Source organism: Vespa velutina, chromosome 1 (assembly GCF_912470025.1).
Source record: "Vespa velutina chromosome 1, iVesVel2.1, whole genome shotgun sequence".
Taxonomy (NCBI): Eukaryota; Metazoa; Arthropoda; class Insecta; order Hymenoptera; family Vespidae; genus Vespa; species Vespa velutina.
In genome coordinates, this window is record NC_062188.1 from 66,094 (window position 1) to 85,000 (window position 18,907).

General features: G+C 31.7%; 5 protein-coding genes across 14 annotated transcripts in view; 2 read left to right on the forward strand and 3 right to left on the reverse strand.

The window, feature by feature from the left end:
- The first annotated feature begins 133 nt into the window (after nt 1–133).
- On the forward strand, nt 134–2,139 carry LOC124947706 (eukaryotic translation initiation factor 3 subunit L). Its single transcript, XM_047490234.1, has 3 exons — nt 134–293; nt 386–1,846; nt 1,941–2,139. Exons 1-3 carry the CDS (start codon nt 273–275, stop codon nt 2,073–2,075), a joined length of 1,617 nt encoding a protein of 538 aa, XP_047346190.1. The 5' UTR covers nt 134–272; the 3' UTR covers nt 2,076–2,139.
- Nucleotides 1,894–8,496, reverse strand: LOC124947647 (ATPase family AAA domain-containing protein 5). 7 transcript variants are annotated; one of them, XM_047490124.1, is made up of 7 exons: nt 7,747–8,496; nt 6,718–7,106; nt 6,224–6,417; nt 5,732–6,072; nt 4,276–5,455; nt 3,677–4,088; nt 1,894–3,490 (listed from the first exon to the last, which is right to left on the reverse strand). In XM_047490124.1, exons 1-7 carry the CDS (start codon nt 7,823–7,825, stop codon nt 2,777–2,779), a joined length of 3,309 nt encoding a protein of 1,102 aa, XP_047346080.1. In that variant the 5' UTR covers nt 7,826–8,496; the 3' UTR covers nt 1,894–2,776. The 7 variants fall into 7 exon arrangements, with proteins under 7 accessions (XP_047346080.1, XP_047346101.1, XP_047346090.1 ...); XM_047490145.1 differs by having other exon boundaries at nt 6,224–6,905; nt 6,982–7,106; nt 7,644–8,496; XM_047490134.1 differs by having other exon boundaries at nt 6,224–6,908; nt 6,982–7,106; nt 7,644–8,496.
- A 381-nt stretch (nt 8,497–8,877) lies between these two features.
- Nucleotides 8,878–10,831, reverse strand: LOC124947746 (developmentally-regulated GTP-binding protein 2). The gene is made up of 5 exons (XM_047490330.1): nt 10,546–10,831; nt 10,117–10,424; nt 9,509–9,939; nt 9,231–9,432; nt 8,878–9,147 (listed from the first exon to the last, which is right to left on the reverse strand). The coding sequence occupies exons 1-5, from the start codon at nt 10,607–10,609 to the stop codon at nt 9,061–9,063; spliced, it is 1,092 nt and encodes a 363-aa protein (XP_047346286.1). The 5' UTR covers nt 10,610–10,831; the 3' UTR covers nt 8,878–9,060.
- A 158-nt stretch (nt 10,832–10,989) lies between these two features.
- LOC124947773 (ras-related protein Rab-40C) lies at nt 10,990–16,419 on the forward strand. 4 transcript variants are annotated; one of them, XR_007100489.1, is made up of 5 exons: nt 10,990–11,595; nt 11,714–11,907; nt 12,060–12,282; nt 12,381–13,268; nt 13,369–14,192. XR_007100489.1 is itself a non-coding variant. In XM_047490381.1 (4 exons), the coding sequence occupies exons 1-4, from the start codon at nt 11,436–11,438 to the stop codon at nt 12,686–12,688; spliced, it is 885 nt and encodes a 294-aa protein (XP_047346337.1). In that variant the 5' UTR covers nt 10,990–11,435; the 3' UTR covers nt 12,689–14,192. The 4 variants fall into 4 exon arrangements, 3 of the variants coding, with proteins under 3 accessions (XP_047346337.1, XP_047346352.1, XP_047346361.1); XM_047490381.1 differs by having other exon boundaries at nt 12,381–14,192; XM_047490396.1 differs by lacking the exons at nt 10,990–11,595; nt 11,714–11,907; nt 12,060–12,282; nt 13,369–14,192 and adding exons at nt 14,911–15,526; nt 15,611–15,945; nt 16,100–16,419 and having other exon boundaries at nt 12,699–13,268.
- Nucleotides 16,420–18,579: 2,160 nt separating this feature from the next.
- Nucleotides 18,580–18,907, reverse strand: part of LOC124947869 (glucose-induced degradation protein 4 homolog) — a 2,676-nt gene continuing 2,348 nt past the window's right edge. The window contains exon 4 of the mRNA XM_047490590.1: nt 18,580–18,907. This exon is cut by the window's right edge and continues 736 nt beyond it. The gene's annotated coding sequence lies outside the window, so the exon portion shown is untranslated.

Consider the following 18,907-nt stretch of genomic DNA (forward strand, 5'->3'; position numbering starts at 1 on the left):
TAACCTAGCCAATAAGAAAGTCTCAGGAATGGAGTTAACAAGCGGCTTCCTGGACGAATTAATTATTTTGTCCGGTCTGCCTACGACGTTACGCCTTAAGGCTGAATCATATTCAGTTCCTAAAGCTAGGTAAATCTTTGTAACAGGCCAGTTTCCAATCTTCTTTAGATTCTGATTTGGGTCTTCCGTCGCCGTCGTTGTCGTCGCCGTCAATTACGTTTTTAAGGTTAAAAAGTCGCGTGTGTTAAAATATTCATTAATTCCACGACAATATGTACGAAGATTATAACGAGGTAGAGATTTTAAAGATGTCCCTTTTGTATCCTTTCGTCTCGTCTCTTCCCTCCTATCTAACTTACATTGTTACTATTTATGTTATTTTTAGTACGAAACTTACGACGAATATGGACCACCGGATGTACACTCGGAACAATATGACAGATTAAGTTATCGCCAAGTGCCCGAAGTGGTGCGAAATTTTCTTGTGTATTTACGAAATTGCATAAATGAAGGAATGATCTTTGAAATTCAAAATTTATATGAAACATCATTCCCAAAGATTTCTGAACAATTGTTCGATAAATCATCCTGGCCGGATGCATCAAGCGTTGCCCACATAGTTGACAATGATGTAGTATTTCTAATTCTTTACAAGGAACTTTATTATCGTCATATATATGCCAGAATGCAAGGACCAACATTGGAGCAACGTTTTGCATCCTTCTATAATTATTGCGATTTATTCAATTACATAGTACATCCAGATACGCCCGTTCAATTGGAACTGCCCGATCAATGGTTATGGGAGCTTATCGATGAATTCGTTTACCAATTTCAATCATTTACGCAATACCGTGCAAATTTGTCTAACAAAACGCCCGATGAGATAGAGAATTTAAATGCCCACATTAAAATATGGGACGTTCTCTGTGTTTTAAATGTTCTTCATTATTTAGTCGATAAGTCCAATATCAAGAGACAATTGGAGGTTTATGCGAGCGGAGGAGATCCCGATTCTGTCGCTGGAATCTTCGGCAGGCACTCCTTGTATAAGATGTTGGGTTATTTCTCGCTCGTTGGTCTTTTAAGATTACATTCATTATTGGGCGATTATTATCAGGCAATTAAGGTTTTAGAAAACGTCGAATTATATAAAAAAAGTGCTTATTCTCATGTACCCGGCTGTCAAATATCAACCGCTTATTACGTTGGATTTGCATACATGATGATGCGTAGATACACGGATGCAATTAGAACCTTCTCCGGTATTTTATTATATATACAACGCACGAAACAATTATTTGCAACTCGTAGCTATCAGAATGATCAAATCAATAAGCAAACTGAACAAATGTATCATCTCCTGGCAATTTGTCTAGTTCTTCATCCACAGTGCATAGACGAAGGTTTACAACAGGCATTGAGGGATAAGAATTATCACGAAAAAATGTATAAAATGCAGTACGGAGATCTTGGAGAATTTGAATCATGTTTCTTATTTGCCTGTCCTAGATTTTTATCCTTGACCCAACCCAATCCTGATAATTTACACGAGGATTATGTTAGAGAAGCTATTAGACATCAAACTCAAGTGTTCATGGATGAGGTTGTACAACAAAAAATGTTACCTACGATACGTTCTTATTTGAAATTATATACAACTTTACCATTGACCAAATTGGCTACCTTCATGGGCAGTGCCACTAGACAAGATGAAAGCTGGGATTTGAATAAAGAAGTTAATGTACTAACTATTCATTTATTGTGTTTCAAGCATAAGATGAAAAATATTGTATGGACGAAAGGTGCATCAGGATTGGATGGTAAATTTCAATCGGGCTCTGAGGTATGCAAATTCTTATACATGTATATTTAATATATGAGGGGCAAACATCCTGTGAAATAAAAATTTAATAATCATGCAAATGATATTTTTACAGTTGGATTTCTACATAGATCATGATATGATTCACATTGCTGACACAAAAGTAGCACACAGATATGGAGACTTTTTTATACGTAAAATTTTGAAGTTCGAGGAATTGAATCGCAAATTACATCACATAAAGATTTAATTCAATATCATTTTTATTCTATGTAAAAGTGAAAAAAAATAATAAAATTCCATAACGAAAAGAATACGTATTTCTCTATTACATCACTCTCCTCCCTAAGGCACTCATATTCGTAACGTTCTATCTATTGTTTTACAATTTTTAAGCCTTTCATTCATTCATTCATTCATTCATTCGGCGTGTAATATATTTGGAAACAAAATACCACGATTATGATAAATACTCCATCCTTCGGATTAATTTCGTGTTACGTTAATATATCTATATCTGATATAATGAGAAGAGTAGTTTTATGAGTAAAATTCAACGATCATTATGCATTTTCAAAGGATATATCCGTTAGAAGGACACGAACGTGCATTTAAAAATACTAGTACTTGTAGCAACTATACGAATTATACATTTTAATACGATTATAATCGAGTGTAATATAACTTTAACTTTTTTTCATGATACAATCAAGAAATATAATCCTTTCGATTGAAACATTAATAAATGTTACAAAAACTCGCGAATTATGTGCGCAATTATAATTAACTATAATACCATCCCTAAGGGGTACGCATATACTTTCTTTAGAATAGAGGAGCACATTGACGTCCGCGCATCGTACATACATGCACGCGCGCGCGCGCGCGCGCGCGCGTATGTATATGTGTATGTATATAACTGCGCATTCTGATCGACGACGAAATATCGTATCATGATTTCTCTTGTAGCATTTTACATGCCGCTGTTAATATATTAGGTTTTACCGACGAAGCCGGTAATTTTAATCCGCTAAGATAATGAAAAAATCGATTACCTCTTTTAATACTTGATAACGTTCGACATTCTTCTGTTCTACATATTGTTCTAACACACGGTAAGTAATCCAAAGATACAGATCGATTGTCCAAAGTATAGGACGTAATTGGTGACAAAGCACTATCGACCCCTTTGTTCAATTGCTTTTTTAAGCTAAATGTGTCTTTATATTGGATCCCATGGTTTTTACCAATTAAATGATTCTTCTGAATTATCTCTTGATCAATCCATTCCCCTATTTCTGTACTTAGATGTTGCAAAGCAGAATATGACGCCGTGTCTTCTGTCAGAGATAAACTGGGCTGCAGTTTGTTACATACTATATCAAGCGCAGGGTCATTGATCTCAATTAAAGATGGTAATAATGATAAGTTATCTAAATGATCAGCCAAATTAATTAATATATTCGTATTCTTATTCGTTAAGCGACCTTTCGCCTTTTGCTTTTTATTTTCCTTTATAGCTGGCTGATATATATAATACCTCATATCTTGCCACAGTATCCTTCTTGAATTAAAAGAATATTTAGTTGCATGGGTGAAACCTGAGACTAATAGATATTGCAATTGTAATAAAGCTTTTCTTAAATCCCCATTCTGCAGAAGTTCCTATAAACAAACGTAAATTATCTTATTAATCATCATCATATTTGTACCTTCATTCGGTGCTCTAGCGACCATTCCTTTTTTTTCTGTTTTTTTCTGTTTTTTTCTGTTTTTTTTTCATTTTCTTTCAATTTATAAAGAAAATTACGTTCACAATATAAAATTGATCTCTGAGGATCAGCCACTTACTGTTAAGCATTCGCACGAAATTTTAGAACCCGTTTCTGCTAATGAAATCAATTCTAACAAAGTTGATGCCCTATTACCATCTACCTTTTGAAAATAAATTCGATTTTGTTCGGGTGCCATTTTATTTAAATGAGGGCAAACGTCTTTGCATGTCATTACAATAGGACGTTTTGTGTTAGATACCAATTGGGATGTAGCAGAAATGAATCCTTCATCTTCTTCAAATATTAAATCAATATCTTCCAAAAGAATTAATGAATTTTGTGGTAAATTATTTGCTTCTTTCAATATTGGTGCTGCCACCAATGATTTGCTTTCGTTCTTTTTAATTCTGTGCGACTTGGTGGCTTCGTCGAGTTCCTTTAAAATTCTTTTGCCCGTTCTTCTAGATGAAGCATTGACTTCCAATATACTGAGGAGGGGAAAATAAAAAGAATGAAAAAGAAGAAAAAAAAAAATAAAAAAGGAAGAAAGAAACGAAAAAAATAAAAGTAACTTTCAATGCGTGTGTACAATATATGTTATAATATTACGAGGCGCAAAGAGGAACCCTTGAAAAATGTATAGATTATAAGGAGTATCGTTTGAATCGATCGTACCTGTAGCCAAGCTCCTCTGCAACAGCATAAACGGTAGCAGTTTTGCCGGTCCCGTGTGGCCCCAATAATACTGCTACTTGATTGTTTTCATGTTTACTTGTAAAACTACAATCGGACGAATAAAATTCGTCACCGCTGCTACCATGTTCTTTATGCAGGGACGATCTCCAGTGACTCAGCCAATCTCTTAGCTTTTTTGCACCCTCTTCATTGCCAACTATTTGACGGCTATTCATCGGTTTATATTTCTGTGTCCAAATACTGTTCGCAATCACCCTTTCGTCAAAATCTTTCGTAATACCTTTCTTCTCTATTGATTTTGCTTTCTTACTTTTTCCCTTTTTCAATTGTATCATGCCAAAATGATCCTTTGCCACGGATATAACAGTTTCCCACATACTTCTGGTATCGGCACAATGCTTTTCCATTTCTGTCAATATTTCCTCTGTAGTTTTCTCAACGGATGCGTTTATAGTTATCAAAGACTTATTTGACAATATAGAAGATTGAGATATATATTTATAATCATTATAATTCATTGTCGGTAGATATATCATATTATTCGATTTGAGTCGAATTTTATGATTAATCGCTTCGTCATTAGTTTGAATTTCATCATTCAATTGTCTGATATGGCTAATCTTTGGAAAAGGAAAACAAATCAAATTATAATTGGGTACCTTTTTTTCTACACTTTTACCGTCGTTATTAATACTAGCATCGGATTGCAAAAATGAACGCCTTGCTGCCACATTTGTGGCATTTGATTTGGATTGTTTGATAAAAAGAGGTGCAAGCTTTTTATGCGGTTTCTTTTCTGAAACGTGACCATCTATAATATCTAATTCCTTGGAAATGTCCGTCGTATTAATATCAATTTCATTGTTATTACAATTACTATTATATCTTTCTAAATTTTTCATACGCCTCAATTGTTTCCTTTCCCTTTCAATTACAATATCATCGTTAATATCTTCCTCTGTCGTATCGTTAAAAGAACCGGCCAGTTTATCAGATTTATTTCTTTTAACATTCCTTTCCGTATTTGATCTTGCAGATTCATATGTATTATACCTCTTTACGGCGAAAGTATTATCGTTTAATGCATTGAACTGTTTCCTTCCTTCCGCGTTAGATTTCATTCTACTTCTTGGTGAATATATCCCTTCTTCGCCGCTGTCTGGATTTTTAAAGGAAAATGATATATATTAATAATGCTAGAAGCACAATAATGGCATGCACATTGATAGAAATTGATTATTATATGGAGATATCAATAGTCAGAGATCAAAGTGTCATAAATCACGGCCATCGACCAAATATTACTTGGGAGACTCTAATTTAATTATTCATCATCTATTATAAGGAAATATAATAATTATAATTTAATGAATCGTCGTATACAACGTGAGCTTTCTATTGGATAATATTATATAAAAACAATGAAAGATCTTACCGGACAAAGATTCTTTATCTTTTGGAGATTGCATTTTAATTCTTAAAGACCATTTAGGCTTATCGCGTTGGACCAATCGTTGATTGTGTTCTACGCTTCGATTTAATTTTCTCTCTTCCAATGTTATTAAATCTATTTTATTTACAGTTGAACATTCCGTTTGCGATTTATTGTCCCTTAACTTACGTTGAAAATCTGATTTAATTTCTGATTTAAGATCAACTGGCGAATGTACTACCGTAGGTATTTCCGACATGTGCACATCAGCTTTCACCACTATCGTCGTAGACACATTAACTTCTATCTTATCTTCTTCCTCTAGTCCTATTGACGACGATTTGCTTTACAAGTAATAAAATCGAAGAGGAGATCGAAAAAAAGATATAAAATAAAATATAATGTAACTACTTGTCTCTTGTATGTAATTATCTTATATAAATTTATTCAACTTAATACTTATTATTTAAGATTTATATTTATTAAGAGAATTACCTGAAAAAATGTAATAAGTTATTTGACGTATGCTTCTCCCTATTGATCGTAGAAATATTATCTTTCTTTGTATTTTCTTTTATAAGTCTGATACGTTTTCCTGATACTTCTTCTATTTTGTCAATATCTTTCTTCTCGTCGCGCTTCCTCTTTGAATTATTACCTTTAATGTCTTCGATACCTAATAATTTGTCCTGGCAACATTTTGATTTTTCTTTACTCTTATTCTTTCTCGAGTCGATAGAAATATCACTTTCCGACAAAGACCGTACAGATGAGATATCATCTATCGGCTTATTTTGATTCATAAGAACTTTAAATGCATTTGATTCTTTATGCTCATAAACTGTATCACCTTCTTTATTCTTTTCTCTATTAATTCTATGCGCGGTATTAAATTTTAACTCGTTATAATCTTTTAAATTACATTCCATTTGATCCTCATTTGACATTTGTTTATCGAAAGATTTCTTTAAAGAAAGTTTATTATTTACCTTAGTTCCTAACATTTCGGGCTCGCTATCCGATTCAATTAATATACAATTTAAATTAACTTTCCTAAATATTTGCTCTTTCCTTTTTCCAATATTCTCTTCTTGGTTTATCCCTCCATTGGGCTCCATGCTAGATGATACCTCGAAAGTATTTTTAGGAGTTCCATCCAGGTCTGGACCTCTTTTCTCTTCTTCGAACGATTTAGTAAATGGGCTCGGAGTTTTATCAATTAAATCACTTTTATTTTCAACGATATTACATACCCTACTTTTAGAATTTGTACGAGATATCTTGATTTTAACACGAGTACGTTTCTTTCTAGAGCTGTATTCAGAATCATCCTTTAGTCTAATATTCAATTTAGAAGTCGTCGGGGATTTTACATTATCTGAAAAATAATGGGTAAGGTCCTTCATCTTTCGTCACTAAAATCTATGATATAGTTATAAATCTGTTATATCGTTAAAGTTATTATAAATAATATTAATCACGACTTCGCGCGCGCGCGCGCGCGAAAACCTCTACAATTTTTTGGCGCCACGGACACGTTAGGTCATCATGTAATTCTTTCTATCTAGAATTATCGCAGCAGACATGCAGGCCTTCTTCGCCCAAGACCGTTTACAACAACGTATTTCCCCTATGCCCATAATCGATAACTATAAGAATATTTCATAATTATTGCTTTTTGAACTATTAGATCAATATCCTAATATTATTTATATTATTACTTTTGTAATAGTAATAATTAAAACTGCGTTAGTTTTTACACAACTTGTTATTTTGGTCAGTTAGGCCAGATTATCTTGAAAATATTGCGCCATAGTGCTAATACAGCTTACTATCGAAACCAATCGACCAATCGGAATACCGTTCACGATTTTATCTTTCGAACCAACCAATACGATTATTTTAATCTGGTTACCGTTTTCCTCTTGGACTCATACGTTTATGCTTCAACGAGCAAAGTGTATATAAATGACGCAGATACGTCTGACGTAGAAGGATCTAACAAGATAGAAATGTACCATAAGCTGAAACAGATTTTAATCCTTTTCGTCTTCCTCCCCTCCCTCTCACTCTGCACGGTGTCAATTCTCCTGTCATTGTCCATCCAATTCTTCCTTCTACTTATTATTATCATATTATTATTGCAACTTAAGATCTCAGTCGAACCCTCTACGATCACAATTTATGCACTTCACGATTTTACATATTGGAAACAATATAACAATCTTTCCATACAAATTCATTTTGCTATAAGATTCTTCTCCGTTGTGTCTTCATTCAAGACTAATAGTCGTACAATTCTGACAATAATAAAACAAAACGAACAATTACGAATAACGATCGAAACCGAAAGAAAAAACACTTATCACGACTTGTAGACTTTAGCCTATAAAATAAATCACGTGCATATGTATCTATCTTGTCCTTTGATGGCGAATTTTAAAAGCGAAGATAAGCATGAACAACGATTCTTGTTCGTGTTAATTCTCAACCATTGGGTGAAAATCGTTTACTTTTTCGTACCTTCGAGGCGTCTCCTTTACAACAAGGTTTTCTTTTACGTACAAACTATTCTTCTTCTTCTTCTTCTTCTTCTTAATATCATGTAACGAGAATCCCCAAAATAACGTAAAACATACGAAAAGAAGTGATGATATCTTTACCATGTGCCATTTCTATTTTCACCCTTAAAGATGTAAATTTTCTCCAACGCGCCGATAGGTAATTACAAAGCTCTTTTATTGCCTATATACGTATAAATATTTTATCAATAATATTTATATGCGTGTTTGAAAATAATCATAATCTTTTCTTATTTTATTATCATCTATTAAGTGATACGTCTCCACTGGTAAATGTTATGGAAAAATTGTTCATTTAATCCGTGAGACGCAAAATGGCGTGAAGGAAAAAATCGTATATTCTCGACGAGTACCGTTATCGGTTATTATTGAAAAAAATCCTAATGCATAGCCACTTTATTACAGTGTTTTTTTTTTTTTTTAAACAAAAGTATCCTATGACGTTTCGATCGTACACATTAGATCAATTTCTCGAAGATGATGATGAAAAAAAAAAAAAAAGCCACGGAGAATATATTTCACAAAAGATACGAATGATGAAAAAGATATGAATTGATGAGAATTTGATCAGATGGAATGAGAAATTTATTGGCGTTTATAATAATTTGCTTTTCCGTTCTTTCTATTTTTCTTTTTTCTTTCTTTCTTTCTTCCTTGTTTTTTTTTTGTTCTTTTTTTTTTTTTTTTTTTTTTTTTGTTCCTTTTTTTGTTCCTTTTCTCCTTTTCTTTTAATAGTATACTAATTTAAATTTACTTTTTAACAATTTGTATAACATCTTCGTCGTGCATAATATGCTGCAATCCTACCCTTTGCGGTGAATACTTAGTACTTGTACCCTGTTCAAGAAAATATATTTTAGTCAAGTATATGTATGTACACCTATATATGAGATATTTTTCAAATCAAACCGCACACGTACCCAAACGAGAGCATATTTGAATTGTTGAGCGAGCGTACGATGAATAGAATGACAAACGTGTTCTACCGTGACACCTTTTCTCAGAATCAGTCCATCATCAAAATCAGGCGGTTGGCCTGGTTTCTTTGTGTATACTCTTATAAGAGACAAATATTCCCAGAGGGTTTCCAGTAAGAAATCGAGATTTAACTTCATATTACAACTGAGGAAAATAACGTGTACGTGTTAATTACGTAGAAAAATAGTAAGCGATTAAAAAGTTTTTATAATAGTTTTACCTTACTACAACGCTGTTCGGTTGTCTTGCAATCCTATCTACCTCTTCTATTGATATTTGATCTATTTTATTATATACATAAAGACACGGTAGATATACTCTATTTGCATTGATAACGTCGATCAATTCATCCGCGCTGCAATCCTCTCGAAATAATACTTCCGCATTAAAAATTTTATATTCGTGTAATATCATTTGAACTAATTTTTCATCAACTTTAGTCAATGGACATGTCGAATTAAAAGCCAATCCACCTCCTTTTTTAATCTTGAAATATATATTAGGCTTTTTCTTATTAAGTCGTATACCAACGGATTCCAATTCCTTTTCTAGAAGTTGTCGTTGTACATCTTGTTTTGTAGCATCTAGCATCATTAATACTAAATCCGCCGTTCTGGCAACTGCTATAACTTGTCTACCTCTTCCTTTACCCTGAAATCATTGTGTGTGCGTGCGTGTGTGTATGTTACATATCATATGCACATGCATATACATACATATACATATATACACACCACGCACACATATATATATATATATACACACGCGCGCGCGCGCACGCACACTATATTCTACACAAAGTTGATTGAAATAATAATTGATTTTTACCTGTGCAGCTCCCTCAATTATACCTGGTAGATCGAGCAATTGAATATTTGCACCCTTATACTCTATAACTCCAGGAATACAAGTTAAAGTAGTAAATTCGTATGATGCAGCTTCTGACTCTGTATGCGTTAATGTACTTAATAACGTAGATTTTCCAACAGATGGAAAGCCAATTAATGCTACTCTTGCATCGCCCGACTTTAATACATCAAAACCTTCTCCTTTCTCCGACTTCTTTGCAGGCTCCAGTAATTGTGATCTATATTTCGCTAATTTTGCTTTTAAAAGCCCTAAATGGTATTCCGTGGCTACAAGTATAATTCGTCATTCTTATTAATTATAACTTTGATAGTTGAGAAAATACATGGATTTAAAAAATGCGGTTAGAAGGGGAACGTCGAAATTTTATTTGACAAGTAAAATACAAACCTTTATTTTTTTGCGTTCTTGCGATTTCCTTTTCAATCTCAGATATTTTTTCCAATATACCCATTGTTAAATAAAATATTATCCGCGTTAAGAAATCAACATTTGCCAAGTTACTAATCCGGTCAATTTTACGCACACGCGCGTATTTATTGGTTCCCTGTGAGCTTGTATGAATTCGGATGACGACTCTATTAGAGATATCCAAGTACCGTGCACACGCGCAAACACACACACACACACACACACACACACACAAGATACGCTGTGCGTGTAAACAGGCGCGTGCGCACGCATATGCGTAGGGTAGTTCACATATGACTGCACATAAAACCTATAGAGAAATAAAGGATAATCCGCATTTAACGACGTCCCGAACGTGTGAATATATAGAAACGAGACGAACCGAGGCAGATCGACCAATCGTTATCGTAGACGTTACATGATACTTCACAAGTATCATCTATTTCTCAAAACTTACGAGGAGAGAAAAGTTACGATAGAGAATGGCTTATTTACGAACATATTAGGAAGATTTAGAAAAATTCTCTAATAGCATGGCATCAGACAAGTAAAGCAGACTAAAGCAGGGGTGGAAAAGGGTAATAAAAGGCTATGTACAATGTGGATTTCCCTGTCTTGTTTTGTTATGATTTCGTTTGGAAATTCGAAACAGTCAACGGCGGGATAGATGTAATAAACTCGAACTTGAACGGCGTGTTGGAAAAAAACAAACAAAAACACGAGATGTCAATATTGTAAGAGTATAAAAACGAAATCATTAATCTAGCGTCTTATTTTTCGCAATATAAGTACGGGAAACGTAAAACGGGGGCGAGCATTGCTCAGAGGGCCTTCTGCAGTATGCTCAGGGTTTATAATACAAAGATATTATGGCTGCAGGTGAGGCCAGCACTGCTAAGCCTCGTCAAGAAAAGCAGTACGATTACTTGTTAAAGTTCTTGTTGGTCGGTGACAGCGATGTTGGCAAACAAGAAATACTAAGTGGTTTAGAGGACGGTGCCGCCGAATCACCGTTTTGCAGTGGCAGTGGTATTTATTTGATCATTTTAGCACTGTTTCCTAACACTCCACTTCATTTCCTTTGGCCTAACCTCTTATCGCATCTACATGTCCAATGTTATTTCATATCGGTAATCGTTGCTTTTAGCGTACAAAACTACTACTATCCTGCTGGATGGGAAAAGAGTAAAATTACAATTATGGGATACATCCGGACAAGGTAGATTTTGTACAATTATCAGGTCTTATTCGCGTGGAGCGCAAGGCATACTTTTGGTTTATGATATTACCAATAGATGGTCCTTCGATGGTATCGATAGATGGTTAAAAGAAGTCGAAGAGGTATACGTATAATATTAAAAGATCGTTAAATAAGATTAACGTTATAGATTAATATTTTACATCGGGCCAACGTCGGGGCTCCTAAATTTCGTTAATACATTTGTGTGTGTGCGTATATATATATATATATTCATATAGTTCAATTATTATAGCATGCACCAGGTATACCAAAAATATTGGTTGGCAATCGGCTTCATTTGGCATTTAAAAGGAAAGTAGGAGAACGCGACGCGGAAGCATATGCAGCTAAAAATCGAATGGCATTTTTTGAAGTGTCACCCCTATGCGATTTCAATATACGAGAAAGTTTCTCAGAACTTTCTCGCATGGCCCTACATCGTAATGGCATGGAGAGGCTTTGGAGATCAAACAAAGGTATTACACCTTTTCTTTTATTCCTCATAACGTGTCCAAAGGGTGTATTGTCCTTTCAGTAATTTCACCCTTAAAATAATATATTTCCTTTGCCGCAGTTCCCAGTCTTCAAGAACTCGCATGCCGTGCAATAGTTGCAAGAACAACGGTATATGGAATCGATCAACTTCCATTGCCTAAATCTATTAAATCACATTTGAAGTCGTATGCAATGACTACAACCTCCCAACATCGGTATAATGGCACTCGTACGCGTAGCACTAGTAAAAGCTTAAGTTCTCATCAAAGGAAATTGCGTTTCGTTGGAGTGGGCCATAATGGACTATCCACACCAGGCAACTCTCCTGGTAGTATGACAGATTCTAGGACAAGTTGTGTAGGCCGTAATTCCTGTACAATATCTTGAGATTAAAAGCTCAGGTTGCAGTTATGTTTAAACGTGCAACGTGATATCAAAGTTCTTCCATTCCTGTTACATTATATACCCTGTTCCGATTAAGAATATGGCAATGTAACGTTGTGCAGAATGAGATATAAGTACATCATCGATGGGATATCTCTTGGGTAAAAACACAATTTAAGAGATCAAAGACCTCATTTTAATGTTATTACTATTGTTATTCGTACAAAAAAGAAAAAAAAGAAAAAAAAGAAAAAAAAGAAAAAGAAAAAAAAGAGAGAAAAAAAGAGAAAAAAGAAAGAAAAAGAAAAAAAATGGTTTTGGTGCCCTATACGCCATGTTTCTTCAAGTTCGTGGTTTACCAAAATATCTATAATGACAACATCGAGCTTAAATAACGGCAGTTATTATATGCGAAGTAATTATATCGGTGCCATTTGTTAGACAAACCTGAGACGAATTTTATGACACCTGCTAAAAAATAATTGATTGATATAGTCGAATATGTCTTTTTACGATGCCGATCATCATTAAGCAAAAGTGGTTTTTGATAATGAAATGAGATAGGCGCGAGACAGACAGAACAGTATGTATAACAGATGCACACACACTTCAAGTACATCTATATTTTATTAATGTCTATTTTATTGCATTTTTGGCTGTTGATATGAAATTTACTTTTTCAGAAAGACATCTCTGCATAGAACTTTTGTTAAGACAACATAATGTCATTATAAAGGATATCTAATATATAGAAATATATTGTTAAAAAGAACATTTTTTTAATAATAATTTTAAATATATTCTCTCTATGTATAACTGCAACGTACTTTTGATAAATAGTATTGATGTAAACTATACGTATTTTAACAAAAAAAATTGCAATATTTGTGCATAATCATATTGTATCTCTATTATTTATGCATGATTTTTCATTCTAGTAACTGATTTTGATTATAAATATTTAGTAATCTATTTCATCATTATGTCAATCGATCGATCAATCGACGGAGTAATAGTTTTGCCGTTAGGGGACGTTGAAATATTGAAAGAAGATCATTGTCTTAGCAGCAATGTGTACATTGTATTTTTTTTTTTTTTTTTTTTTTTTTTTTTTTTTTTTTTTTTTCTTCCTTGAAAATTTCTTTACTCTAGGATACAGTGTGAAATATATTTATACTATATAGGATTTAACTAAATTATCTATGTATATAAAATGACTATATGATTTAACATTATTTTATATATAAATAAACATTTTTTGTGTTTCATTGTCTGGGAGATTGTAATAAAACTAGTGATATATAAATTTATACAACAGACATACCTAAAACATGAACTGCTTAAAGAATATATTATTTTCCCAATCTCAAAGAAAGCTATTGCATCAAGTGTAAAAACGTATTTGTAAAAGAATTATATTGTTGTAAATCAACAAATTAGAGTTGACTGTATTATTATTGTATATATTTGGTTCTAGGATAATAAATCATTGGTAGTGCTAAAAACATTTAATGAGAGGGGCCATGTAAAGGGGCCACGAAGAAAGAAAAAACAAAAAAAAAATGAATAAAATCCTATTCTTTGTTTATGTTTGAAAGGAATCCCCTCATTGAATATCATGGTCTATAAAACAAATATATCTTCAAACTTGATTGATTATTGTATTTTCCCTCTTTGTCTTATCTGTTATTTTTAAATAAAAATGTATAAATAAATAAGATGCATAAACATTTATATGCATAACTATTAAAACAATGTTAATAGTTTAATAAAATTGTGCTTAATTGAGCATTTCATGAAAAATGTTTAAACGTTTTCCTTTTCCTCGTTAAAAATATTTTAATAAAATAGGAGACAACCCAGAACGATAATAATCAAATATTGGTGCACTACTCATCTAAAAATGAACTTGTTTTTTCTTTCTTTTTTTTTCCCCCTAACATTATTTGACAAATCTTATTATTTTCCTTAACTCTCTTGCATGATGTACATACGTATACACATACATCATATAAATGTATATATACATATAAATGTATATATATATATATATATATACACACACACACACACACACACACACACACACCTGTATACGTATGTAATACTATATGATTATGTAATAGTAACTTTAGTATTGCACATAAAAGTCTTGTGCATTCATTGTTATATTATATTTTGCATCATAACTTTAGAATTGTAAATGATGTTCCTTTTATTTTCAGAGACTTGCTGAACGAATCTTTTTTAATACGATTAGTTGAGTACAATATGTTATAACAATTGCTTTCCATAACAACTACTTCATTTGTTTAACGTACATAATTATGATTCATAACAAACATTTTATCTCCAATAGATTCTAATTTTTATGTGCATTTCACTTCATAAATGTGTAACGTATAAAGTAGCAATGCTGTGGATTTAAATTGTTTCAGCATTAGTAAATCAACTTAATACTCTTACTTAATATTTAATAAGAATTCATGCAGCCATTAAAGTAATATTTAATCATGTCTATGCTCGAAGAAGGACGCGTCGATGAAGAGAGTATTTCACGCTTGTCTACTCAAGAATACGATACCGTACCACCACAATTGAAAAAAGTAAATGAATTGTTAAAATCCATAAATACACAGTTGGAAGACTGTGCTTTAGAATGTCAAGCCAAAGTTTCGCATCAACAATGGAAAATATTTAGCTCCAAGACGGTCATACATGAACCTTGGGAGGAATCCGTATTAGCCAGAACATTTTTTTCTGAAAAAATCTTGGATGAAACCTTTCAAAACTTACTTTCATGCAATAAATCTTTCTTGCAGCAACTTAACGATTTCATTGGCAAGCAAACAGAAGACGTTATATCGAGAGTTACAGTTATTTTCAAATATATTTAATTATACTAATTAACATAAATTTTTACAGTGCTCCTACAAAATAAGCAACCTAATTTATCGATCTCGGAGAAACAAGATGTACCAATGTATTGTCCAGATATAACTGCGAGTCAAATATCAATGTGCAAGCCAATTGCAGAAACGCTTGATCTTTCGTTGCTAAACTATACAAACTCAAATGTTTTAAGAAAAGAAGGGAACCACTTTCATACTCATTTCCTTGGAATTAATAATTCGTTTGCCGATGTTATCAAGGCCAAAATCAATTTTGATACTAAGTTTTTAGGATTTGAAGCGGTGTTACATAAAACATCAACTACATCACCAAGTGATGTTTCTTGTCTTTGCAAAATTTGTTCAAACGTAATGATATGCGATGAAAATAATTACATTTTGTGCCTTATGCGACATACATGCATATATATGCATGTATGTGTGTGTGCGTGCGCGCGCACACACACACACACACACAGACAGAGGCTCATATTATACTGAATTGTAAATTATTTTATAATAGGATAGTGTAAGGCAAAAGAGGAAAATAGAAAAATTGACATTGGATAAGAAACAAAAGAAGATGAACGATCGGATAATAAGACAAACGAAAACATCGAAGTGGAAACGAAGTACTAGATCTAAAAAAAGTTTTATTCGAAGACGAGGAAAAAAGCAGTCAGCATCTCTTGGCGATGGTGATCAATCGAATGCAATATGCAAAAGAAAGAAATGATGTCACTATGATTTTTATTTACATATATATATATATACATATATATATATATATATACATTATTTGATATGATGTATGGAATAATATGAAATAAAAGAAACTTTGCGAAATTATGATTACTCATAAAATTAAAAAATTCAATAGAAACGTCTGTGCGTTAAGTATTTATTCAATAAAATAATATGATATAAGCGATTATAAATAATAAAATAGTTTTTAAGATATATTTTTATTAAATTTTTGTGAAAATTATGGGCAATTTTACATCGGGATAATCCACATAACACTCTGTTATACATTTAAAAAATTATAATCTTCTACTATTATGCTAGAAACTAATTTTTGTTTATATAATAGCATTAGTTGGAATTATTTTGTTTAACAATGAAATTGTAGCACTACGTCTACGTATACAGATTTTTATCGGTCGAATTATTTTTCATTTTTGATTATTTGATTTAACATTGCAATTCACACACAAGTAATACTAAAATAATTATAATACAAAAAAATATTTTCTGTGTGTTTAAACATAAATGGCTTAAATTAAATTAAAAGCATTGAAACAAATTACACATCAATTTTATAAAATACAAGTATTTAAATAAATCATTTTTTTATCATATTAATCTTACTGACACGTGATATTAATCTATTCAATTCGCATCTTATGAGTGATTTACGATGTTACCTTTTAAAAGCGTATGCAATAATCACTTAGATACAAGGAGTATCCATATATCTATTGTATGTAAAACTAGAAAATAAGTGATAAAATGTTAATCTAATAACGGAGAAATTGAAGGATTTTCTACGTATTTTTATTGACATATATTATCCCATGTGAAAATTTTGATTTTGTAAAGAAGAAAAAGAAAAAAGATGTGTGTATCTCTATGTGATGCGTGGGTCCATATGTATATATATATACACACACACACACACACACACACACACACATACCCATACGTATACATATACATATATATATGTATGTGTGTATATATATATTTAAAATAAATATATAAAAAATAATAAAAATAATTGCGTCAAATAAGATCAATGTGAGTCTAATATTTTTTAGGATATATTCGTTTTCAACAGTGGACACTTAAAAAAAAAAAAAAAAGAAAAAGAAAAAAAAAAGAAAAGAAAATGAAAAGAGAAAAAAATAGTAACAATAATAAAGTATTTAGAAATAATAACACAAAATGTTTTAAGGTATACATTTTTTGCAACTTATGGATTTTGTAATTATCTATTGGTTCTAATATAGAGGATTTTTTTTTAAAAACAAATATTGTATGCCATATTACGTACACATAATATAACTTGTTATTGTTACTTTTGAAAAATGCACCTTCTAAATACAATTGTAAAGAATAAAACACTCCCTGCGATCGTGCATAAAATGGGAATTTTTATATCAGAAAATGATCTTTCAAAAGAACTTTAAAAAGTGGAAGAATATAAGATAAAAGAGGCATTTTCCAATTAAAAGGCACATGTAATGACATATCGACGATGATAAAATAATTGGAGATTTTTAACAAGTATGATTATATAGTGTTTTTGTAATTGGAAAATGCCTCAAGTTGATACCATTTTTTAAAAATATTTTTATAAAGAGTAACAAGTAATTAGAAATTTTGTTATATGCATGTAATTCCAAATGTAACAAAAGAGAAATGCTTTACAAAAAACATTACTAATCGTCAAGGTTCTATGTAAACTATAAAGGAAAAAAAAACATTAATAGCATTGGTTAATATTTCATTTTGATAATAAAAGAAATGTTCTATTAGTGTCTGCATTATGATTGAAATATTTAATCAACATTGTAATACAGATGCATACACCCTTTTTTCACTGACACATTTAAAGATTTTAACGATATATATATATACATATACATATCCATACATAGGTACGCACATGTGTATGTATATGTATGCGAGTACGTGTACGTGTTTGTCCATATATATATATATATATATATATATATATATATATATATATATATATATACATACATACATACATACATACATACATCCATACATACATACATACATACATACATATACATATGCATATACATATGCATATGTCTTTCTGTTTTGTTTTCTTTTTCCTTCTTGCCATACCATTCTTATACCAATAAAGCACGGATCGACAAAAATTCTAATAATCATACGCATGGATTTTTTGAATTACTGAAATTAAACTCCCTCCTATGTAATAGCTTTCCTTGGCTTCTTCACATATTAGATGTTATTCATCCAAATACAATTGAAATATAACATTTTCACTGCAATATGATCATAAGTGACATATTTAAGCAAGCAGATCTCATAAGTACCCCTAAAATAATGAATAAAAGATATTTGTTTGTTAAAAAAAGGAGGAAATAATAATATAGAATATATTAAAAAACAAGATATCTCAATACAGACATATAATATAGTGATATAATTATCATATTGTACAAATGACATTATGTGCTTCCACATTAATGACATAATTAGCACTCATTTATGAAGTTACGAAGTTTTAACGTTTAAAAGAGATAAGATAAGACCATTTACAATAAAA